Below are 26661 nucleotides of genomic sequence, written 5' to 3'. Positions count from 1 at the left end.
TTTTTTTATATTAAAAATATTTTACGAATCCACCTAAAACCTGTACAGTACAGTAATATTTACAATTCACACATAAGTTTCAGAACCTGTGTAACAAATTAACATTTATAATTTCACAATTGATCAAACTAATAAATTTCTCAATTAATAAAAACTAATAAACATCACAACTTATCAAACTAATAAAGTCTACAATAACTAATAAGACATTGAATATTCAACATAAATCTCACAATTCAATAACTAATAAACAACAAGTATTTAACATAAATCTCACAATTCATCAAACTAAAGAAGTAATCTATCAACCCATTCATCAATTAAATATTGGCACCATATGTCTTTAACTTCATCAATATCTTTTTGATTGTATGGCAATCTTCATTGTCTCTCCAAAAGCTATAAAGTTTAAAAGAGATAAAAAAAAATTAATAAGTTAGTATTTTAAAAAATATGAAGGAGAAAGATACTTTATTAAAGTACTTGCCTTATTCATTCCCTTGCATGCTCCCAATGAAATGATTTCCAAAATAAATTTCATCACATAATATCCACATTCGGTACCTCCTCTTTGTATGACACACTACATTTGAAGTAATTAATATAATTAAGATTTTATTAATAAAAAACAATAAGATATATGTACTTACTGAACATGTAATCCATTTTAGTTGACGACTTGTTTTCTTTCCACCTATTATGCTTGTTGCCTTCAAAGACCTATTAATATAAGACATATAAAATATACATAAATGTTTGACATCACTATATTAATAATAAATATTAATTATATTTATAAATTTATATACGTTTCAACTATATCTTTAATATCCTCACGTGGCGAATGATCAATGGAATTAAACCAATAGATTTCATGTAATTTAGGAAAAATAGCCATCAACATCCAATGCCCCATACAAATAAGAATTTTATTAGTTTATAGTATATTATATATAAGGTATTGTATTTTAAAACATAATCAAATGCTTACTCGAAATTATATGGGCCTAAATAGCAATCTTTCATCTCACCATATCCCATGGTTTCACTTATATAGTTTATCCTCCCATTTCTAGTCATCAGTTTCGGTTGAATCCAATTTGGATCTAAAAAGTCATACTTGGTTTGTGATTGAAAACCATATTGTTTATAAATACCCCTACTCACAATCAAAAGCAATTGATAGTGCTAAATACAGCAAATACGATGCTCAAACGGGTAATACGATCTCTTATTAATCAAAAGGATCTAAGCCCGGTTTACAATACAAATGGGCTCGAAGGGCTCAGCGGGTCGGCAGTGGGTTTCCTACTGTCCGAGCACACTTCAAGGCTTAGTCTAGAATCAGCCGAAAGATCCTCTCTCTCCTCATTAATGCAGTATTTATAGGAGGGAAAATGTGACGATCCGGGGCTCCGGCATGGGGAGCACGTGGCGGCCATGCAATTACACAGCCCTCCGCCCGGGAGGGGAGAGGCACGTGGCGGTCGCGATGGGACTACTATGCGGCAACCGAGGGCGGCCGCCGACCCGATCAGGTCGGCCGGACAAACGGTCGGGTATGGCTGAAGCCCGAGCTCCCGACCGTACAAGGTCGGGGTATAAACACTATCAGCAATCATATAAATTACTAATAATTATGATAAATAAAATTAAAACTATTTTGATCAAATAATACTAAAAACATATTACCTTATAAAGAACTGAATAATAGAAATATCGGTATCCATATTCAATAAGCGCATGATTTCCAAACTCTCAAGTTGTAATTAATAATCAATTTTACCCACAACACCACGAGGCATTTGCGTCACCACATTGTGTTCAAGACTACAAGAAATCTTGTATGCCTTTCTGCATGTTCTACTTAAAGAATTCGGATCAACTAAAGTCAATTCATGATGATGAGATTTCACAACTGATTCAAAAGTCGATTTGGTCTTTCCTTTTAACTGTGCATTTTAATATAAATAGCAATTATTATTTTTTAAAAAGTAAATTATATACTATTTTAAATACAAATATATTTATAGCGTACATACATTATCAGCTTGAGTACATAACTCTACTAGCTTCTTTGGCCAAATAATAAACTGTTGAAATGCAGAACCTACAAGCTGAACTTCACTGGTGGAGAATGGTACCTTTGCACGTGGATCAATGATTTTGTCTACGCTTACCTTCACTTGATCTACATTTAGTGCAACCCCATGAACTTGTCCACCAGTGTAAGCTATCCCAAATGCTACTGGACATCTAGTGGGGTCTTCCAAATACAAAAAAAAATTAAAAAAAAATAAAATATATACGACGTCGGTTCGCTTACGAACTGACGTCGTATAGTAATTAAATATTTTTTAATTATGTAAGACGTTGGTTTTATACGAAAACCAACGTCGTATCCTTTTTAAAAAAATTCTAAATATAAGTAATTTTTTGACTTCGATTTTTTTAAAAACCGACGTTATTTAGGCGACGTTAAATGTATTTCCTGTAGTAGTGCCATCACACCGGATCCAATAAGATTGTGACTGATTAAATCATGGTGACTTCTTTCAAAAAAAAAAACATGGTAACTTAACGATTTATTAAATGAAATGATAATGTCTGGTGCTTACAAGAAATTAAAAACAATAATACAATTTAAAAAAAAAAAAGAGAAAGAAAAGAAACATAACTCAAATACCCCACTACTTTTAGTGAGATTCAATCCCTAATCTTTCATCCTAAACTTCACCCTTGTAGCCAATTGAGCTGTCCATGTGAGCACCTACCTTAATTATTCTTTTGTTTTACGTTGTATTGTTTTCTATTAATAGCTTTGATAACTGCAAAATTTGTTTGGGCATTTTACATTTTTGGGAGCTCATCATCGTCATAATTTGGAATTTCAAGATTCTTTTTAACTATTATTCATTGTCTTTTTTTTTTTTTTTAGACCAATTAAAAATGATAAGCTATTCATTGAAAAATGAAAAAAAAAAATGCTACTAGTATTAAATTCTACATATACTATTTTATTTGGTTTAGTTAAATGGTACACTTGTTTATTATGCATTAATTACATACAAAGTAATTATTCTTTGGGGTTATGTTGCCCCCTCCAATAGATGTAAAAAATAATTATTATTCTTATTACAATTAATCAAATTGAGCAAAAATTGTTGCAAGGTAAAGAGTTACATTATTTTTTGTAATAAATTTATAGATATCGGTTTATTTTTAGTCTTTTTTTTTTCAAAACATTCCTTTTGGTCCTAATAGTATTGTGGTATGATCATTGTTGATCTTTTGTCAATAAAATCATTTAAATGACGTTAAATACAATGACATTTTAGTCTATTCAGTTCTATGTGTTTAGTCTTCATAGATTTATATTTGTCATTTCACTTTTAGTACTTTTTTTCAAAATATTTCCGTTGGTCCTAGTATTATTGTGACATGATCTTTTTTAGTAATTTGTCAACAAATATGTTTAAATGACATTAAATGAAATTTTTATTGTTAAGAAGTTTGGTGAGATTTTTTTTTTATATTTGATTATTAAAGGAGTTTTTAAATTAATGATGAGATCGATTAATTTACACATGGTTAATGAGTATAAAGGTTTTTAGAATAAACCTTGTGTGAGATCATTTTAAGTAACATATGAAATATTTTTTTAATTAAAATGTAATAGGCTTATTGAACTTATAAAACAATATTAGATTTTAATTAAAAAGTATTAAATTAGAAGGGATTATATATATATACACACATTACACATACGCACATAAAGAGAGAGACTAGAGATCATATGCGGAGGATGCCTTAGGTGATAAATTGAGTTAAATCTCAAATTTTGATTTCGTCCAGATCTAACGTCTAGAATGAAGAAAAAAAAAATACGGTGAAGTTATGGTAATTTAGTGTAAGTTCAGTTTTTTTTTTTTTTTTTTTTTTTGTTCTTTGGGTGCATTACTTTCATCCGTTGGGTGCATATTATTTCTTCTTTGGGTGCATATTGTTCTCTTTTTCAAGTACATGATTTATCTTCTACTGAATATTTAATTACTTTTTTTTTGGGTGCATATTGTTCCTTCGTTGGGTGCATATTGTTCATTCTTTGGATGCATATTATTCATCCTTCAAGTGCATGGGTTATATATCTTTTAGTGAATATTTACTTTTTTTTTTTTTATTTAGATACATTATTTTCTTTCGTTGGGTGAATATTTGAGAGAAAATAACATTATTCATATTAAAAAGTGATTTTACTAAGAGATATAATATGGCTTAACTTAAATTGAGAAGAAAATTAATCAATGACAAGGAAACCTTTATCATGTATGCATAAGTAGACAACTATTTTCACATGTTTGAAGGTCGGCCATAGTATTTTCCGAAAGTTTCCACATGTATGTTGGATAGATGACCCACTCCTTAATGCTACTTTCTCTTTTCAAATGTACTTCAATAATATGTATGGCTCCCGGTTATCATTTTAAATAGATGAAATAAGATATTGCCTTGTATAAAATCATGAGCATTATAAAAAATATATATATTATTGTACGCGTTATTTATTCATAGATACGGGTAAGCAAATAATAAGGAATTTTACTTCTAAATTGTAATTTTGCCTCAACAAGTAAACAGAGAATAAATTGTTTACCTTCTAAGATGAGATCATTTAATTAGTAACTAAATCTAATTTTTAATTAGTGGTGGGATTCCTCAATTTAATGGCATCCAATGAATAGAAGCCACTTCATAAGAAAATGTTTGGAGGAAAAAATCAAGAGCGAATTGCGAGTCAATTTGCTTTTTGGTGGGGCCAACAAAATAATTGATTTGCAGTAAAAAAATCTCCACGAAAACCTCACCTCTATCCGTACAAAAACGCTACCCAAGTTTTTTTTTTTCTCGTAGAACAAGCTCATTAAGCATAAATTTTGAGAAATTTTTGTTAGATTACAATGAAAGAGGAGAAAGAGAACAAAAGCAAAAAAGAAAAAATCAAATATTAAAGGGAAAATAAAAATAAAAATGAGCTTTTAAGCACCTAGGGTCGCACTTGCGCTGATCACATGGACATGAGAGTGCCTTTTCGTTTTTACTCTTCAAATGGGCCCCACAAAAATCGCGCTTTCGGCAAGAACCTTTTACCTTCTCTGCACTTTCTCTCTCTTTCATTTCACATTTAGGGCTTGTTTGATTATCAGCGGTTAGCAATTAGCCGTAGCGGGTTATGTTTGCGGCTATCAAATAGCGGATTGTATTAGCGAGTTTGACCAGCGGATGTATTAGCGACTTGTAAAAAGATGTTTGGTAAAAGTAGTTGTTTAAATTAGCGGTTAACATGTAAAATGACCAAAAGAGTATACATAATAATTTTTTTTTTTTTTTAACAAAAGGAAGGACAATTTAATAAAACGCCAATCCCAAACGCTGCTAGCAGCGTTTCGGATTTCAGCGGTTTGGAGCAAACCGCTGCTCCAAACCGCTGTTAACCAAACACCTTCTTTAGCGGTTTGACCATGATCAAACCGCTAAAGTTGGTCAAAACCGCCAAAATTTGGCGAAACGCTATTAACCAAACACACCCTTAATTTTACAAAAAATCTCCTAAAATTTATAATTGAGGATGGTCTTACAAATAATTTCATAAAATTTATTAATGGGAATGCCCTTTGAATACATCTATCATTTTCCTATTTACGATGAGGCGAGCATATGTGCAATCCCACGTTGCCACTAACTAACCGAAGCCCACTATTGAGTCTCTTCTCCAGTTGTTCATCCCACAAAGGCACAAACAACCATCCCCCACTCCACTCCCCAAAAATAAAAGCCAACTCATCATTCTAATTCCCCATTTCTTCCTCTTTAAAGCTTCTTGCTTCCTCAACACCGTACCCATGTCTTTCCTTGCACAACTTTTAGTATTCATCAAGTAAAGAAGCCAGCCAGCTTATAGTGGAAAAAAGCCACCAGACTGGCCACCATTATTTCTGTTGTCTTGAGGGCTTACACTCTTTTTTTTTTTTTTTCTTCATATACAGTATACTAAGTTCCAATTTAACTATTACTACAAATCTAATCTTGGGTGTTTTTGATTCCAAATGTCTGGGTACCCAGATGGTGAAGTCATGCCGTGGTTGGATTTGTATAAGAAAGTTAAGCGCTTGAGGCTATTTGAGCCCTCTGTTGGGGTTCTTGGATTTTTCCTTGTTACAATTTGTGTGGTGTTTGGCTTCGCTTTATTGGATTCTGGAAGTGTGTCCAAGGGGTTGAGACTTTCCTCACAGACTCAGAGGATATTATGGCTGAAGTTTGAGAGGTTTGGGGGGGAGAGGAAAAGGTTTGATTTTTTGAGTGAAAATGGGGGTAGCTGTGATGTGTTTGAGGGTGATTGGGTTTGGGATGAGAGTTACCCTCTTTACCATTCTAGAGATTGCAGGTTTCTAGATGAAGGCTTTAGGTGTTCTGAGAATGGGAGGCCTGATTTATTCTACACCAAGTGGAGATGGCAGCCCAAAGATTGCGATTTGCCAAGGTTCTCCTTTGCTTTTTTTCTTCTTCTTTTTGAGATTTATCTCACAACTTTGTGAAATGTTGTTGTGTGAGAAGTAATGAATTTGCTATTCTTTTACTGCTTCATTGTTGTCACTTGTTCAATAATTGAGTTTCTAAAGAACATATTGCAATCTCTAGGAGTCATTCCTATTTGTTACTTTTGGTGTTGAAGCTAAGGTCTGGGAAAATAGCATATTTATGTGTGTTAATTACCTGAAAGGAACTTTAGGAACAGGGATTTCTACTAAGTTGGTTTAGAGATGAGTATTTGATCCTGGAGAATATGTTTTTGTTGGCCTTGTTTGGGAAGGGAAGATGGGACAAATGTAGATTTAATCTTCTGGTTTTTGTTTTGTCTGTTTCATTTTGCCTTTTGTTTTGTCTTGTTTCTTTAGTTTGTGTGATTTTCCAAAGCATGGAATTGGAACCTTTAATGTCTTTGTATCTATGTAGGATTGTAGGGCACACTATATGAAAATGATCAAAATTGGACTCAAGTAAAAATGAACTCTAATGCTTGGTATTACTCCAGAGTTGGATCTTCTAGCAGGCAGGCAGGCCATTTAGTTATACTTTTCTTGTTTGTCAGGTTCTGTAAAACTGTTCAATTTGGAGATATATTAGGGTTTTCAAAACACTTGCCTTTTGTAATTTGGACTCCTTTCTTCCTTCCATGTGATGGACCCTTCCCTAATAGTATCTGTTGGGCGGGGGCCGGTAACGGGCCAAGTCCAGCAATTGGTGGCTAGGGGATTGTTGGGCAGAGGCTGGTAAAGGGCCAGGTCCAGCACCTTGTCTCTCGAAAATGTGATGGCGGTCTATAAGGAAATAAAGTTGTGCCTTCATTATGAGCTATAGCTTTTGGCGTAGTGGTAAGCGCTTGATCCTAACAGGATCTATTAGTAGCCATTGTGCCCAAACATAAAAGATGAGATGATGCTACTATGCTAGAAAATAATTTGTAATCATGATAAAGGACTCGGTTTCTGCTATCAATATTGCAAAGATAAATCTATTTACTATTTACATGTTCCCTTTGATCCATCCTTCTTTCGTGGTACTTGATTGTTGGCCATTATCTTGGTTCAAATTGATTTTTCATATAACAATGTATCTCAATGCCTCCATCCATTTGTTTCAATCAAAACCTTTTGTGTTTAAACTAACGAAAGTGTTTTCTATACGGTTTGTATCCAACCATTCAACAGGTTTAATGCCAAGGCTATGTTAGAAAAACTGCGTAGTAAGCGCCTAGTTTTTGTGGGAGATTCAATTGGAAGAAACCAATGGGAGTCTCTGCTCTGCTTGCTTTCTTCGGTTGTTGCCAACAAGACCTCGATCTATGAAGTCAATGGTAGCCCCATCACTAAGCACAAAGGATATCTGGCTTTCAAGTTTGTTGATTATAATTGCACCATCGAGTACTACAGGGCACCATTTCTTGTTCTGCAAAGCCGCCCTCCAGCTGGAGCTCCGGGGAAAATAAGAACTACTCTGAAGCTAGATCAGATGGACTGGAGCTCTGCCAAATGGAGGGACGCTGATGTTCTCATTTTCAACTCGGGACATTGGTGGAATTATGAGAAGACAATAAGAGGGTAATTGAATGGATTTGCAGATACTTTCCTCTTAATCTTTTGAAATCTTTTGTTTTGCTACCTTAAACTTAATCTTTCAAGATAGGTGAGCAGAATATTATTATGCAGTTTGTCGATATAATGTGTAATGACATCCAGGTTGTGTTCAAATTTTCTCTCAGATTAATAGTTACTCCATTTTCAGGGGCTGCTACTTTCAAGAAGGATCAGAACTAAAGATGGATATGAAAGTTGACGTTGCATATCAGAAGTCTTTGCAAACAGTGGTAAATTGGATACAACGCGAAGTGGATCCAAACAGAACTCTGGTCTTCTTTCGTACATACGCCCCTGTACACTTCAGGTTTGTCAAAAAGCTTCTTTCTATTAGGACAGACGCTTATCACTATCCCACCGCCACATTTTCGAGAGGCAAGGTTCTAGACTTGGCCCTTCACCGGTCTCTGTCCAACAATATCCCTAGTCATCAATTGATGGACTTGGCTCTTTACAGGCTTTTGCCTAACAATTCCCTCTCCCAACACCTGCCATACTACTTGCTAGGATCAAGCGCCGCCACATTTCGAGAGGCAGGGTGTTGGACTTGGCCCTTCATCGGCCCCCGCCCAACAATCCCCTAACCACCAATGGACTTGGTCTTTTACCCGCCTCCGCCCAACATAACTGCTTATTTCTTTGGGGATTTTCTACCATATCACTTGGCCATATGAATTGGCTCCTTCCATTGTATAATTAGTTGTGATTTTAGGTGACTTACAGACTTGCAAAAATCTAGAAATTCTTGGTCTGTTTGCATTTGTATTTCATTGTAGAACTCTTACTATTGTGATTCTTTGTCCAACATTTAATGTCCTCGTATAGTTATCTTACCATATTTGATTGCTGGCACAGAGGTGGAGATTGGAGAACCGGGGGGACCTGCCACATGGAAACACTTCCGGAGTTAGGTTCTTCATTGGTGCCATCCCATACTTGGGCACGATACAACATATTCTTCGACATGCTATCATCATCTCAGTCAAACACATCCGATTTGAAGCCATTAAATGTCTTAAACATAACCCATATGACCTCAAGGAGGAAAGATGGGCATTCATCTTTATATTATTTAGGTCCCGAGGTTGGACCTGCAGCTATTAATAGGCAAGATTGCAGCCACTGGTGCCTCCCGGGAGTTCCTGATACATGGAACGAGCTGCTGTACGCTCTGTTCATGAAGCGCGAGGCATCTAGGATGATACAGAACACATCAACATTCCATTTTCAATGAAAAAATGGTTGCAGACTCGACTATTGTATGTTATTTATGTGGTGGTCAAGTAGGATTTTGATAGGATACAATGCTTAGAAGAATGTACCAAAAAAGAATTAGAGTGCCAAGAAAGATGGAAATTCAAGAGGTTTTGGCATTTTTTGTTGCTAGGCAGGATTTTGAATGTATTTTTTCATTTTTCTTCCCCCACCCTCAGAGTTGTTAGAACAAAAATGTATACAGTAATACAGGGACTCTTTGAATAAATTCCTTTTTTTTTTTTTTAAGGTATAAAAAATGAAGCTTTTGAATATGATCTTTACTCATTCTGGACTCACAAAATTGTGCAGTACTGCAGACATTGCAGTGATTCATTAATTTTGCTGTGCAATAGGCCTTCCTCAATAGTTAAACTTAGGTGTGGTTTTTGAGGAGATTTTGTAAGTGTGATTAGGAAAGAGAAAATGAAAGTGGAGGAAAAAATAAAATAAAACAACAAAATTGAAAAAAAAAACAGTAATTACGCGGGCGCGAAAATTGCGCCTCACGCAAGTGAGGCGCAGTCCAGTGGGACCCACGACTTCTGCCAAAACCCAATATGTTGCAGGAGAAAAAACCATTAAAACCCCTTCCCTCCCATTTGTAAAATACTAACATACTAGCTTTTACTATTTCGAAATCACTTTAGAATTAACAAATGGGGATAAAGGGCATCTACATCAATGGTTAATGCATGGTTTTTGTCATCCCAAATAACTTGAAGATAGGTCTTTGTTAGTGTGAAAGAGAGTTATTTTGTGATTTTTATTTCCTGCAAATGAGAGTTCATAATGGCCCCACAAACAAAAGAAATGACAAGAAAGAAGTGAGAATGTGTGCGTTGGGCGCACATTCTCTGCCCAAGCGGGCGCGTGCAACGCTTGCGCGTTTACTACAGGCCTGCAACCATAATTTTTTTTTTTTTTCTGTTTTAGTTTTTTACTTTTTGTCTTTCTTCTCTTTGTTTTCTCTTTCCCAGTTGGCATATTAAAAATCGTGAAATATCTTAAACTGATAAGGATGCTCTTAGAGCATCCTTAGTAGTAGAGTTATTTCGCGGTTTTTGAAGAGTTTTTGTAGGTGGGATTAGGAAAGAGAAAATGAGAGAGGATTAGAAAAAAAAAAAAGAAAAAAATCTGATTTAAAAAATATAATAATAAAATAAACACATATCATGCATTTGTTACTCCATTCAACTATTTTTCCTTGGGACCACAAATAACTCTTCATTTGCAGAAGATCCCCACCTTTCTCTCTCTTATTTTCTCTATGCTCTATGTGACATTTAATCTGACATAAACTTCAAAAAAAACTTCTGATAGGGATGCTCTTAGAGTATCCATAATAGTGGAGTTCTTTTGTGATTTTTGAGGAGTTTTTGTAAGTGATTAGGAAAGAGAAAATGGGAACGGAGGAAAAAAAAACAAATCATATTTTAAAAAGGAAAAATAAATAAATAAAAAAGGAGTTGTCAGCAGCGTGTTAGGTGCAATTGACGTGTGCAGTACACGCGCACTTTGTGCTCTTGACGCGGCAGTGGTGCAGCTTCACTTTGGAATCCATGAGTGATATTTATTGTACCAAAAACCATTCATTGCAGGTTTTTTTTTTTCTCACCTTGCTTCTCTCTCATCCAAGTAGGCATCTACTGTACCAAAAACTCTCAAATGTTCACTAATATAGATTCGCTTAGTGTAACACCTCGTAATTTTAAATAGCCTAATTAATAAAATATTCTCGTAATAAAAGTTTTAGTCCAAATACTTTCAAAATAATTATTTTGCTACAAATGGTAATTTAAAATTATTTTAGGACCCATTATTTTTCTACCTAAAATCTATTTGAGATGAGGCCTAACATTAGTTTGTGACTATCAAAATGTCCTATTTAATTTCCTAAGCCTAAATAGTTCTTCTTGACCCCAATTTATCCAAACCCAATTGTTTTAAGCATAAAATAATTTTAACCCTAGATATATATGCATATGTTCATCATTTTCCTCTTGGAAGTTCATTGCAAAAAACACAACCAGCAACCCCCTTTTTGTCTCTCTCGTTTCTTCTCCCCCTCCCCCGCCGGTGGCATGAGCAGCACCAACGAATTGATGCGGTCAGGCAGTGGCAGTGGCGGTTCGACGACTGGGAAGCCCAACGACTTCCTCTCCCTCTCGCTCTCGATCTCGAAGGTGATGGTGGACCAGTAGTTTCTGACGAAGCGCTATGTAGAGCTAGTTACCCTTGGAGTAACTTTAGGTATAAATGGTTTAGTTAGAATTCAACTTATTGTACTATAGTTGAGTTGTATTTTGGAATAGTGAAGTTTGTAATAAAAGTTTAGCTTGTGCATCTAATCTAGGATGATTAGGTATGGTGATAACACCTCTTTGAAGGATAATTGTATGTCCATTATGATTAATTTGGATTATCAATTTGGGGGTGTTACAATTAGTCAGTTTTCAAGCCCAAATCAGAAAATTTCTTGGTGTCTACAAAATTGGGTCTTAAAAAAACCTTATTTTGAAACATTACTATGAACAAAGAAAATTGAATTATATATATTGAAATTCAAAATTTTAGTTACAAGTGTATCAAATATTAATGCGGTATGGGTACAAGATCTATGTGTAGTCCTTTGATTCTTCACTTGGATGCCTTGAACACTTCGCCGAAGGACCTCTTGATCTTCAAAGAAGAGCATATATGTTTGTTCTTCATTGAAGGTCCTCCGGATTTAAATTACTTGATCTTCAATGGGGGTTTAGATCAAATGGCTTGATCTTCATGGAGGGGCTTTTATAGACTTGGCAATTCGTATATACGGGTTCGTTAACGTGTCGACATGATAACGATAAGAACACGATAAGGCTAAACACGGACACGACACATTAAGGTTAACGGATTCAAAATTTTAACACGAACACAAACACGATTTGTTAATGGGTTAAACGGGTCGACACGTTTTGTTAACAGAGTTCGAGTCGTGTTGACACAATATGACACGATACCCGTTTAAACCCGCTAAACCTATTAATATTTTTTTAAAAGAAACTAAAATTTACAAGTATGTTATATAAAAAAGAAATAAAACCTACAATTCAATCCATCAAACACACTAAAAAAAATCAATTTATAACATTCATAAAATGATAAAATAACATCCAACAATCACAATTAAAGAAGTCCATACTAATTTTTAGAATAAAATTGAACACAATAAAAATTCAAATTTCATATTGTTGAATATTAATAATTGGGGTAAGATCTTGGCCTAAATGACAATGGTTCTTAGCGGGTTATAAACATGTTTGTGTAAACGGGTTAACATGATAATACTAACGGGTTAAACGGGTTCTTAACAGGTTTAACGGGTTGACCCGTTAAGACACGAAACATAACGGGTTCTTAACGGGTCAACCCGTTAACGACCTGGGACATGTTAAGGCTAAACACTAACTTGTTATTTTCGTGTCCGATCTCGTGTCGTGTCCATAATTGGCAGGTCTAGGCTTTTACTTTCAGGATCATTTTATTGTGATCCCTGAATAATATTTTCAGGAGTTTACATGATTTTCTCAGGATGTTTACATAGAAATAAGAGCTCCTATTTATAGCTATAGGATAGAAGGGTTTGGATATATTCAAACTCCTTTGATATTATCTAATTAAACAAATTAGACAATATCAATATTATCCAAAATATATTCAAATATTTTAATATTCAAAAGTATTCATCTTTAACAAAATTTCAATGTCAACAATTACTTTACATAGTGTTTCATGATAATCTCATAGCTTTTAATTTATTGTTTTCTATCGTTATTATTAATTTATATGAATGGGCAAATTATACCATGAACTAGGCAAGTGTACCTTACATTATGGACCATGATCCAAAATTATGTGTCTCCAGTTAACATGTTTTGTACTCAAGTTAACAATATGTAGTTATCATTATTGTAGGAAAATGTGTTTCGAATTTCCCTGAAAAATGGAGAAAATAAAACCCCCGAAAGGTTAAATAATTCTGGAGAACAAAAGGGGCGAATGAGAATGGATTTTTGGGTAGGTTGTATGCACGAGTCGAGTTGCCTCTCTCCTTAAAATCTTATTTACCGCCTCTCGAAGGGAATGTAGAGTTTCGAGGAGAAAAACTAGTGTTTTCTGTGTGCTTGTGTCATTGTACTTTTTTTTTTTTTGGCGTAGACCCTGGACCGTCGAACATAGTGGCTAACCCGTCACCCCTCTATTGGGTTGGACAACTAGCTTGGGGATTAAAGGCTGCTCCATACCCAAAGCCAAGGATCGAACCCTTGACCTTTGGTAAAGGATGAATGAGTCCCCTCCACTCAAACACACCCTCCACGTTTGTGTCATTATACTACTATACCAAATCAACTGCTCAACCTAGAATATATATAGTGGAGGAGAGGATTAATAGCATTAATCATGGCATTCATATCTGGTTTAATAACCATGGTGTAACCTCCATCCACTAGCAGAAAATTAACTCTCTACTAACAGTCCACTAACAAGAAAATTTGCTCTGAAATAATGATTGGAATTAATCTAAAATTAATTCCGTAATGCAAAAAGTCAGTCTTCTGAACGGACATAGTGGAAGTGAATCGACTCTGCAAGAGATCACTCCAGTTACATGCGGAAGATCGCTTGCGAGAGGTGACTTAGAGCTGCGAAAGATCAATCTGTGCGAAAGATCACTTTTCAGCTGCGAAAGATCACTCCATGCGAGAGATCACTTTTATCGCGAAATTCCATCCGCGAAAGATCATTTATCTTTCGCAGTTGTAATCCTTTCGCGAAAGATCAACTTATCTTTTGCAGTCAATGGTACTGAGATGGAAAACTAATACGAAAATTTGGCATAACTTATCTCGCAAGGCCAACCAATTTCCTCTAGTAATACCCCAAATATTATTTTTACCCAAACTTCCAAATTATCAAGTTTCAAATAAAGTCACGAAAATGATTTCACTTCTGTAAATATTTTATCAAATGTGTGTTAAAAATTTGATATTTTAAATCCATATTTCGGATGATCCAGTGCAAAGGGATTATGTAATCTCATTTAATTTCAAAAGTCTTATAAAAATGGTGAATTTACTCACCAAGAATTTCATTTCAAAAGTTTATCCGAGAGGAACCTGTGAACCTGATGGACATGATTTTTAACCAAAATTGATTCCAAATCGAACCTGTGACATTTTTATATCATCCCTATCATATATTAATTCATTTCCATATCATTTATAACCTAAGATCATCATTTGAGAGTTCAAATTAGCAAAAAGACCCAATTTCCCTTCTAACTGTGAGATGCCTACATGTAGGGGTTTGTGCACCTATAAATACTACTCTATTCCATTGTTCTTCCAGCAGCCTCTCCACTTACCTCTTCTTCATTTCTTCTTCATTTCTCCTTCAAGAGATCAAAGGTTCAAGTTAGGAGTAGAATGAGCAATAATCTTCCTTCTTTTTTTCTCATTCTTCTTCCATTTCCTTCTTCCCATTTCCTAATGCTATGAGTATGTTATGTGGGTGTATGTTGTGGTTGTGTTTGCTTGAGAGGAGGAGATGGTGAATGCGAAGTTTTAGCTTATGGGTTAGAGGGAGAACACTCTTGAGTTGAGGCTAACTTTGAGGTATGAACCATGGACACCTAAAACTTAGTATTTTGTACTCTGTGAATCTGTGAAATTATATTCTATACAATGTGATATTTGTGTAAGCTTCAAAATGGAGAAATGTGTTGCATATGTGTGTAATTTGGTGCTTGAACCTTGTTCTAATTTTATATATGTGTTGAGATGTTATTTGGGTATGTTTATTCTATGATTTGAGGTTGGAAGGTCGGAGAAGAAAACTCTGGTTGGGTCTCGGAACTGGGTTACAACTCACAGACCTTCTGCAACCTAGCCCTGCGTGAAGGGTTCTTGGGGTCACAAGGCTTGGCAACGGGCCTTATAGACCCATCACCATTAGGTGAGATGGTTTGATGGTTAGGGATGACAATGGGTTGGGGGTGGATCGGGGAAGGATACATCCATCACCCAACCCACTTTATATTTTCTCCACCCACCCCCACCCCCAACCCGCATCGGGTGGACTTTTTAAAAATCCACCCCCACCCCACTGGGTGCGTGTGCCCACTGCGGGTACCCACCACTTATTATCTTATTAAAAAATATTAAAATAATATTAAAATTACTTACACATAATAAAATAATAAAATTCACTAGTTATATTTATATCAAAACATAAAATAATAAAAATATTCAAATGTAATAACTAAATTGTTAAATTTTAAAAAATAAACTTATTAGTTTAGAACTAAAAATAGTCAAAAGTTAGTAAAAGTTCTAGAAATGTTTATAATTAACTATATACTAGTACTTATTTTACTCTATATATATACATGGTGGGTCGGGTGGGATTCTAGGCAGGTTTTGTACATAAAATTCAAATCCAACCCGACCCTCCACGGATTTTATTTTTTAAGACCCACCCTGACCCACCACTCACTATCACCCAAAAAAAATCCGATCCACGCGGGGTGGATTCCGGTAGATATCCGCGGGGCGGATTGAAATATGATATTTCCATGTGATATGATTTTATGATTAAGCCATGATATTTCCATGAGAAATGGTATCTTGATTAAGCTATGTGTCTAAGCTAGATATTCTTATATGAAATAATGCTATGAAATGAGCAATGTGAGTGAGCATGATATTCCTACTTGAAATGGATTTATGAAGTGAATTATGTGATTAAAGTATGATGTTCCTAGTTGAAATGGAATTATGAGACAAGTTATGAGTTTAAGCTTGAAATCCCTAATTATTGAAAGGTTGAGATTATGAAATGATTTATGATGCTCCTATTTGCAAATATGACCATGAGTTGAAGTATGAGAATTTTGAAAAGGAAAGTGAATGTTTTGCATTCTATCTTTGACATCAAAATGTCATGATAGATGTATGATGAGTAGAATCATCTATGTGTGACGGTAAGAATGTTACCGGTATATTTGTATTATTAATCTCAGTGTCAAAGTACAATAGTGAATACAAGAGTCTAGTAGTGTTTGTCTTAGTAGTGAGTGTCTTTTTATATGCCTGAGTGCAACGACTCTTTGCTTCCACTTCAATACGCAGTAAGTGACATCTTCAATGTTCTTCAGTAAGTGGATATTAATACTGAGGAGCCGTTGGAGTGGCTCCTCCTCTTTAATGCGTAACAGCCTCTTTCACATACGTTCACTGTTTTCGGGTCAGTGCTGATGATTCGGGTCGGGTGCTGATGCCCAATTATCCTGTCACCAGTCCCTCCACTCTCTAGCCAACGAGAGTGGTTGAGGTGGTTTGGGAGTAATGACGTGTGTAAAAATTGTTTGTTTGTTTTTTCGAACGGTAAGAGAATTGTAGCCGAGGCGAGGGCGAGGCCTCGACCAATTTTTGGCCGAGGTCAGGCCTCGACCAATTTTTGGCCGAGGTCAGGCCTCGGCCAATTTTCGGCCGAGGTGAGCCTCGGGCCAATTGTTGGCTGAGGTCAGGCCTCGGCCAATTTTTGGCCGAGGTGAGCCTCGACCAATTTTTGGCCGAGGTCAGGCCTCGGCCATGATTTTTGATTTTTTTTGTGTTTTTTTTTTGTTTGGGCGTTCTGTGCACGAGCTCACTTCGACCATCCGTAGACTCGGTCAAAGGTTAGCTCTCTCGTCTGGTAGCTAGCAAGATCGGATTTCGTGCCGGCCCTAAGGGACTAGAGTGTGGTTTTTTTGAAATCAAGCCTCCTGCTTGACCTAGAAAAACACTCTCCCGTTAGGTAGCTAGCGAGATCGGATCTCATGCCGGCCTTAAGAGAATAGAGTGTGGTGTTTTCGCAGCAAAGCCTTAAGCTTTACCCATAAAACACCCTCCCGTCAGGTAGCTAGCGAGATCTGATCTCATGCCGGCCCTAAGGGAATAAAGTTTTATTTTATTTTATTTTCACGGAATTTGATAGGTGACGCCGTTTGAGGAGGTGACACCGCTTGAGGAAGTGACGCCGCTTGAAGAGGTGATGCCGCTTGAGGAGGTAACGCCACTTGAGAAGGTAACGCCGCTTGAGGAGGTGACACCACTTGAGGAGGTGACGCTGCTTGAGGAGGTAATGCCACTTGAGGACGTAATGCCACTTGAGGAGGTGACGCCGCTTGAGGAGGTTACGCTGCTTGAGGAGGTGACACCACTTGAGAAGGTGACGCTGATGCTTGGAAGTCCATGGCTTGGACGGGAGCAGCGTTCACTGGGAGGGGAGCAAGTGGAGGTGACGCCGTTTGAGGTGGTGACCTCATTTGAGGAGGTGACGCCACTTGTCGAGGTGACACCATTTAAGGAGGTGACGCCACTTGAGGAGGTGACGCTAATGCTTGGAAGTCCACGGCTTGGGTGGGAGCAATGTTCGCTGGGAGGGGAGCAAGTAGAGGTGACGCCGTTTGAGGAGGTGACTCCATTTGAGGAGGTGACGCCACTTGAGGAGGTGATGCCATTTGAGGAGGTGACGCCACTACTTGGAAGTCCACGGCTTGGATGGGAGCAGCGTTCCTTGGGAGGGGATCGTGGCCCCCATCGTGGTTGTTGTTGAGTTGGCTACGGAGATCAACCTCTCGGTGATGATTGTTGTTGATTTGGCTACGAAGATCACCCTTGCGGCGATCTCCCACGCGGTTACTGTTGAGCTGCTCACGAAGATCACCCGAGGGTGACCATTGTTCACTAGATGAGAACCATAAGAGCTGCTGGATCCGGATCGTGCCATCGGATGAGATGAGCTGGGTGTTTTGTGATTTGTGAAGTTTGCCTGAGATCTGATCTCGGCTCTCAATGAAAACACCAATGACGGTAAGAATGTTACCGGTATATTTGTATTATTAATCTCAATGTCAAAGTACAATGGTGAGTACAAGAGTCTAGTAGTGTTTGTCTTAGTAATGTTGCGTCCCCCAGTCTCTATGAGTGTGAGTGTCTTTTTATATGCTTGAGTGCAACGACTCTTTGCTTCCACTTCAATACGCAGTACGTGACCTATTCAATGTTCTTCAGTAAGTGGATATTAATACTGAGGAGCCGTTAGAGTTGCTCCTCTTCTTTAATGCATAACGGCCTCTTTCACGTCCGTTCACTCTGACCTCGGCCAAAAATTGGCTGAGACTGACCTCGGCCAACAATTGGCCGAGGCTGACCTCGGCCAAAAATTGACTGAGGCCTCGCCCTCGCCTCGGCTACAATTCTCTTACCGTTCAAAAAAAAACAAACAATTTTTACACACGTCATTACTTCCAAACCACCTCAACTACTCTCGTTGGCTAAGGAGTGGGGGGACTGGTGACAGGATAATTGGGCATCAGCACCCGACCCGAATCATCAACACTGACCCGAAGACAATGAATGGACGTGAAAGAGGCCGTTACGCATTAAAGAGGAGGAGCCACTCCAACGGCTCCTCAGTATTAATATCCACTTACTGAAGAACATTGAAGAGGTCACTTACTGCGTATTGAAGTGGAAGCAAAGAGTCGTTGCACTCAGGCATATAAAAAGACACTCACACTCATAGAGACGGGGGGACGCAACATTACTAAGACAAACACAACTAGACTTTTGTACTCACCATTGTACTTTGACACTGAGATTAATAATACAAATATACCGATAACATTCTTACCGTCAATGTGATTATTGCTTGTGCATTTATTTGCAACCTCATGCTTATGTCCATATTTACCAAACCCGCATATGTTGCATAAACGACTATGTTCTTATCATGAAAACTTATGAGAATGAATACATGTGCATTGTAAATATATTTTTGCATTAAAACCCTTTTTAAACCTATATCTATATACTAGTTGGATTTCATGTGCATATAAAACCATATAAGTGTCTTATTCTCTATTTTGGATCCATTATGAAGAAATGTTTTAATGATTATATTACCAATCTTTTTAAGAAATGGGATCTAAGAAAATTTATATTTTTGGATGACCTGATTGGACTACAGTCCTTTCGGTATAAATAATGAAATGATATGATGAAATGATGAGATGAAATCCGATAGAAAAATTCTGAATTATGTAGAAAAGTGGCTTGGTAGAAAAATCCTTGACTTACTTTAGGGCTTGAGCTATTACTCACTGGGCTTGGAATCACAGTTAGGGGGTGTGCACACTTAAGGTAGCGGTCTTGATTCCGCATGTGATTTATGAGTTATGTTGAGATACAGGGGAGCAGATCTTTGGGACTCGGTCATTGTTGAGGTCATACACACATGGTGGTGACCTCACCTCCCTTCATGTATAAGAATGATGAAAGCATTTGATGAAAGCTTTCCTCCAGTATTACTATAAAGAAATGACTATTTTCTTATGATATGCTTATAGATCCCAAGTAAAGTATTGAGAAAGTATACTTACATTTTTGGCTATGAACCACTTCTCACTCTTGATGATGAGTATCATACTTATGCATTATGATATGAGTAAACTATTTCCTGCATTATGATATGAGTAAACTATTTCCTGAAACCAAATGTATACAAAATAGTTTACGATATGAGTAAACTATTTCTTGAAACCAAATGTATACAGAATAGTTTACGAGAACCTGACCTCGTAATAGCAGAAGCGGAAGTAGTGTATTGGTGTCTACTGAATTGAATGTCCTGTATACCATCAATACAGGTAAGACCCTAATGTTGTTCATGATACTTAAACTACGAGCCAAGCCTTTGCAGGTTCATTTTGGGATTTGATTTGCACCTCTGCGCGCGAGAGAGAACCTCTATGCTATACAACTCAATATGCCTTAAAAAGGCTCTTGTATAAATAATGGTGCAAACTCACTTTTCCAACCAATGTGGGACAAAGCTACTTAAGCTTTTCCACATTCAAATTCCATCTCAAATGGGTCTACTTTGAGAACCAATTTCTCATTCATCCATTATCCATTTTGAGCGTACAATATATCAATCTTTTCGTCTAACAACGAAGAACCTGAATCCACTTTGATTGAACCCAAATTGGATGTGGACCCCACTTATATTTGTACCACAAAATGACCACTTAAAATGCCATTTTAAAGCTATTTTTTCAACAATCATTTTATGTGTTTATAGTTAACATGGTATGTGCCTTTAATTTAAATATATTATGTATATGCAGTTAACATATTTTGTACATGCAGTTAACAATTTATGTGTTTGTAGTTACCATTTTATGTGCCTGTAATTAACATGTTATGTGCACTCAATTTATTTATAGGCACATAAACAATTAACTGCATAATATGTCAATTACAGACATATAATTTTTGAAGTAAGATCTATAATGTAAAATGGATCCTGATACATGGTATAACAATTGATAGAAATGGAGACCCCTACTACTCGTTATCATTACAACTCACCCTTCTTCCAACCCCTTGACATTTTCTTCTCTCAATGCAAGCACACTACACGGCGATAGACAAATTTTCTGGTGAAGAATAAATAATATTAAAAAAAAGCTAAAGAAATATTTTAATGAAGAAGGAAATTTTGCTTTAACAGCTTTGTTAATATTTGAGCACACTTATAAAAGGAATGTAGCCAATTGAAAATTCTAACACAGCTAATCTGCTAATTAACATGAGCCGTTATTCTAGTAATTAATTTATAGCAACATGTTAATCCACAAATAGAGACATGGAAGATTATGTAATGTTAATTTCAATTCTATACATAGATTAGTTAACATGAATGTAACCATATTCCTATATTCTAAATTAAGGTGAATAAGAAATGTGAAATTTGTGTTTAAGTAAAATTAACTAAGACACCTCCAAATTAATTGACTGAAAAAGTAAACCACTTGAATTAATTCATGGTGATTGGAGTAATTGATTTACGAATGTACAAACATATGGACTCTAATCTCTTACTATATTTCTCTTAAAAAACCCTCTCTAAAACAATTGCTCACAAGTTCTAAAAATTCTCGGTTGTGTTATTCCATTTTTTTTCTGCTCGTTGAGACTTAATAGTTTGAGTGCTCAACTATTAGTCAGAATTCACGTTATTCTGAGAAACCTAAGCGAAAATGCTCCTAACACCTTTGAGAGGTAGCAAATAATGTTTTTGTTAGAGAAAACTTGTTCTAGTTAAGAGTATTACTCTCAATCCTTAGTTTGAAATTTGAATTGTGTGGTTCTGTACATTCCTTAGCTTGTATAAATAGGTTAATTTCCATTGTACTTTCACAAGAGTAAATACAAACACATACATTACCTACGATAAGTGGTATGTGTATAACATGGTATCAGAGCACCGGCGACTGTGAGGAGATGGGTGGTGCTTGGAAGAGGACAGCGATGCTTCGCCGAGGTTTCGCGATGCCACCGAAGCCGCCACGTGCCACCGCCACAGTCTGCTCACTGAATCACGCACTGGCGCATGAGTGATTTTCCAGCGACCACACCGAAAGTCTCGCCGTGAAGAGGAGGTTTGACCTGGGCAAAGAGTGAGATGTTGTGTTCAAGTGTTCTCTAGGTCTGTGTCGGGTTTATTTGCGTACGCGAGAAGGTGTTTGGTGTTCCGGGTCTGTCTCTTTACTTTTAATTATGGTAAAAGCAAGGAATATTACTTGTAATGTTGTATCAACCCTATCCAAGTTAGTTGATGTGGTGCTTGCACTAGATGGGTCTAATTTCGGAGAATGGAAGTTTTTGATTGAAATTAATTTAGGGGAATGGGTAAAGATGAACACCTGATTAGAACATGTCTAACCGAGCAAGCTAGGGCTCAAGAGTGGAAACGGGATGATAAAACTTTATTATCCTCTATAATAAATTGTATTGATAGGAAAATAATTCTATCTATGCAACACTGTAAAACCGTGAAAGATGTTTGGGATTTGTTAAATACATAGTTTAGTGGAACATACAACATGAAGAAATTGTATCAATTATCTCAAGATGTTTATCACCCCTCTTAAAATGGACGGGACATCCGGGATTATTTCTATGATTTCAAAACAATGAGTGAAGTGTTGTGTGCTGCTATGCCGATCACGAATGATGCGAATAAAATGAAAAAGCAACGTGACCAGTTGCATGTGTTTAGCTGGATTTTGGGGTTGGATAAGGAGTATGATGTCCTGAAATCTCAATTGCTTGAGAATAAAGTGTTAGATTCAATAGACCAAGTTTTCACTATGGTCTAGAATGCATCAGGTACATGGAGTGGAGTCTCGGAGAAACATGTTTTCATGACACAAGGAGATAATGGAGGTGAAGGTTCCAGTAACCACGGGAGTCAGTTTTTAAGATGTGGTAGCTTTGGTAGAGGGCGTGGAGGAGGTCAAAGAGTTTGCTATAATTGTGGAGAACCCAGTCATCTATGCAGCCAATGTCCAAAACCACTCCGACCACAAAGGTTTGCTAACTCTGTTTCCAAACCAGTAGGTAATGTAGTTGTGATGACAAATGAAGAGTTAGCTATGTTCAAGCAACTGAAAGTGCCTACCTCACAACCTCTAGACAATCAAAAGAGGTTACCATCTCTCTCAGCCACATTTGTCCAAACAGGTAATCCTATTGCTTGTGTTTCCTCCTCGTCTAGACAATGGGTCATTGATTCTAGAGCAAGTGACCATATGTCATGTAATTTAAATATCTTTTCTAAGTATTCTTCCTTTACTACAATTACTCTGGCGGATGGTTCATCCACCTTAGTTTCGAGTAAAGGTAGTGCCAGTGTAACCTTATAGGAGCCAAAGATACCTAGGTTACGGGTCTAATAGAGGAGTGAAATTATGTTATTTGGTATCCTTTTATGGTTAATTTATAGTGTTTTGTGCTCTAATGTGCTAATCATTGCAAAGCTCTATCCTTTGGTACACTTTAGATGGTTTTGTAGGTTTTTTTAGTCAAGGAGAAAGCATATGAGCTTGGCAAGGAAATAACCAAGGAGGAAGCATAACTGAACCTTTTCTAAAATTTTAAAGAAATAAGCCCCGCGGGTCCCTCTCTGATAAGGAAGGGAGTCCATGTCCAAGTCCACGTCGTGGATTGGTTCGTGGTTTATTTCCAGAAACTTCCACGCCACAACTCCACGATGTGGGACGAAGAAAGAAGAGCTTTAAGTGAAAATTCCATGAGCGATCCATGCTCGTAGAAATGAATCTTGGCACGAAATGTTGTTAAGTGCATTGGAGGAAGCTATGTAAAGGCTTAGGTTAGATACTTTTAGACATCTAGAGATCTAGAGTTGGCATTAGTTAGCAAGTAGTAAATCATTCTTAGAGCACATGTCTAGATTGTAGAGAGAAGATTTTGTAGAAAAACACTTTACTCTAATTCAATCTTGTAAGGAAAAGATCAACTTTGAAGACATTTGTTTTGGATTTCAATTGCAAGTTATTAGGTAATTCCTAGTTTCTACTTTGATTTGCTTTTCAATTTGATTTCAATTGCTACATTCAATTTGTGTAATTAGGTTAATTTTGATTTTAATTCCAAAGCATGAGTAGGTAACTTCTTTTATAGGATTTGAATTGTGAAGTGAGACATGATGGATGCATGATTGGATGAATTGTGAAGTGAGACATGATGGATGCATGATGGATGCATGGTTGCTAGTGTACAGTATAAATTCTTCAATTATAATTTGGAGATTGGATTGCATGATTGGATGAATTATTCTTGTCAATTGTTGGTGAATTGTATGGTCTCTATGAGGGTGGCCATCTCATTGAATGTTCTAAGGCATCAAGACTGGGCAAGATATTGCTAGTATTGATATAGCTCCAATCAACATTGATTTCCTATTTCTAGACCTAAAAAGTGTGAGTAGGAGAGGTGGTGTAGGCTAGGTGTTTGTGAAAATGCCCTAAGCTCTTTGATTGCCTAAAACGTATTCGAACTCTAATGAGAGCCTAGTAGACCTATTGGTGAACGGTGTTGGAAAAACCTCCCGAGAATAACCAATCTTGCAAGGCAATTCTCCTAGACCTTAGACACACTATGATGCATCATGTCCACTAGCAATTCATTTCCTAGCATTCTTTAATTGATTTCAAACCTCATTCCTTACATTCTTTGATACTACAACATTCATTCTTTTATTCTTTGATTGAAATCAAAGATGAACTAATCTCTCTCTACTAGTTAGGATTTTGCTCTCCCTTCTCTCTACAATGTTCTAAGAGATAAAGTGTAATCAAACTTCTAAAAAAACTCTTCTGTAAAATTTCCTGAACTAAACCTTAAATAGCTTCCCAAAAATTGCCCTTGGCATTTAATTTACCAGATTGCCTCGTCCATGCACAGGTCCACGCGTGGACACAAGCGTGGATCATCTCTGGACTTTCCCCACGCATTTTACACGCGGGGAGCAACCAGTCTGCTCCTTTGGTCTTTCCTCCTTCGCTTTGTTTTGCTTGCCAAGTTTACATGCTTCACGTTTACATCTCCGAAACCTACAAAACCATTTCTAGTGTGCCAAGAATAGACCGTTCACTAGATTTACACATTTAGAGCTTAGAAAAGCCATAAATAGTTCAGAAAAGAACACCAAATCATTCCTAAATTACACCAACTTAGACCCTTAGCCTAGTTATCTTTCGTTTCCACAATTTACTTTGCTTGTCCTCAAGCAAATCTCATTTCAAACCACAAGGATATAAGAGCCAAAGATAGCTAGGATCACTCAATTGGACACTTGGTCAATCAAAAATGAATGCAAAGGATACCGAAGAGGGTGAGATCCCTTATGCTATCTACAAAGGGCGTTAACTAGATGCCATAGAACTCAAGGAATATTCATGGGAAGCAAAAACCCTTTAAAGATAGAAAGTAAGCATCGGGGACACATCTCTCGCACCATTTTCAAGCATGCAAACCAAAGTTGGGTTCACCTCCCATTTTGCTAGGGCCTTCAAGCCGATCCCACTAGTAGGAACGATGTACACAATTCAACTAACCCTTCCAACCGAAATGCCAAAACCCTATGCATAAAAATAAGTGAGGATAGGGGCATGAACCACTCATCACCAACGACTTGGGCGGTCACTCTTTCTTCTCACATCTTAGGGTAACGTCATCGGGCACCCGACTTCACATGGATCTCCATGCTTGTTTGGAGGTCAGTGCAATGGGTACCCGAACCCTAACGAAGCAGCTCACCTCCTCTCTTGTTTTATCATCTTCTAGGATTACGTCATTGGGATAACTGACTTTACGTAGATCTCTACGCTTTTTCAAAGACGGTGCAATGGTTGCCCAAATCCTAGCAAGAAGGCTTTCCTCATATCTTACCTCTAGGAGTGGCCTTATTTTGTCTTTTTTAACTTTCACCATTCAACCCCTCTTGCCATTTACTTGGTGTAAGGGATTTTCTCTCTATGCTCACCAATAGGCTCACCGTTTGCGCCATGCCCTACCAAGATTAGTCTAATTCTGGGCTTTGCTTACAATTATCTTTCTCAAGTTAAGAAGTGTACACTCCCACTTCGAGAGATCCTTGACTAAGTTCCTAACAAAATAAGAGGTGAACATCATGCAAAGAAGCAAGAATGTAACCCTACTTGGTTCTAAACACTTTAATGGGTACAAAAGGTAACTTCTCAAGGATATTCCAAGAATAAAAAATTTAATTGAATACTAGTCAAAGCTCTTCCTAGATAACATAAACAATGACTCACTCTCCAAATATCAAGCACACCCATTCATCATGACCATAAAACCAATTTAAGCAATCAAACAATTTAAAGCACAAAGTGCGTCCTTTCCACACTTTAAACCAAACATCATCCTCAATATTGCTTTGAGGACTAGGTGGATTAAAGGAGCACGGATCTATCAAAACTAAGCAATCAAACCAAAACAACCCCCTTTCCACACTTTAGAAGTGTCTATGGGTGTGGGGTTACAATAAAGAATCCTTTTGTGAAATAAAGAATGGCATGCTCCTCATTTGTGTAAAGTGACATGCAAAACTACCAAATATTTCCACACTTTAAAATTGAAAACGGGGCATTTAAATGTAAAAAGGGATAAGAGGTTACAACCAAGTAAGCATCCCTTTCTTTTCCACACTTTAGCTTTGAACAATGAGTTGCCTCCGTCATCAATGCCACAAGAAAAATGTTAGCATGTAAACATTCAAGATGCAATGGAGTGGG

At 36.8% G+C, this 26661-nt stretch overlaps 1 protein-coding gene across 1 annotated transcript; it reads left to right on the top strand.

The window, feature by feature from the left end:
* The first annotated feature begins 5731 nt into the window (after positions 1 to 5731).
* LOC116017801 (protein trichome birefringence-like 10) lies at positions 5732 to 9695 on the top strand. The gene is made up of 4 exons (XM_031258438.1): positions 5732 to 6538; positions 7767 to 8156; positions 8341 to 8499; positions 9048 to 9695. Exons 1-4 carry the CDS (start codon positions 6105 to 6107, stop codon positions 9424 to 9426), a joined length of 1362 nt encoding a protein of 453 aa, XP_031114298.1. The 5' UTR covers positions 5732 to 6104; the 3' UTR covers positions 9427 to 9695.
* The last annotated feature ends 16966 nt before the right edge of the window (positions 9696 to 26661 follow it).

The sequence above is a fragment of the Ipomoea triloba genome, chromosome 4 (assembly GCF_003576645.1).
Source record: "Ipomoea triloba cultivar NCNSP0323 chromosome 4, ASM357664v1".
Taxonomy (NCBI): Eukaryota; Viridiplantae; Streptophyta; class Magnoliopsida; order Solanales; family Convolvulaceae; genus Ipomoea; species Ipomoea triloba.
This window is presented reverse-complemented; position numbering and strand designations above follow the sequence as displayed.

Coding starts and splice junctions, on each gene's coding strand:
- LOC116017801 (XM_031258438.1), top strand. CDS start 6,105: ATGTCTGGGTACCCAGATGGTGAAGTCATGCCGTGGTTGGATTTGTAT. Junction 8,157..8,340: donor TATGAGAAGACAATAAGAGG/GTAATTGAATGG, acceptor CTCCATTTTCAG/GGGCTGCTACTTTCAAGAAG. Junction 8,500..9,047: donor TACGCCCCTGTACACTTCAG/GTTTGTCAAAAA, acceptor TTGCTGGCACAG/AGGTGGAGATTGGAGAACCG.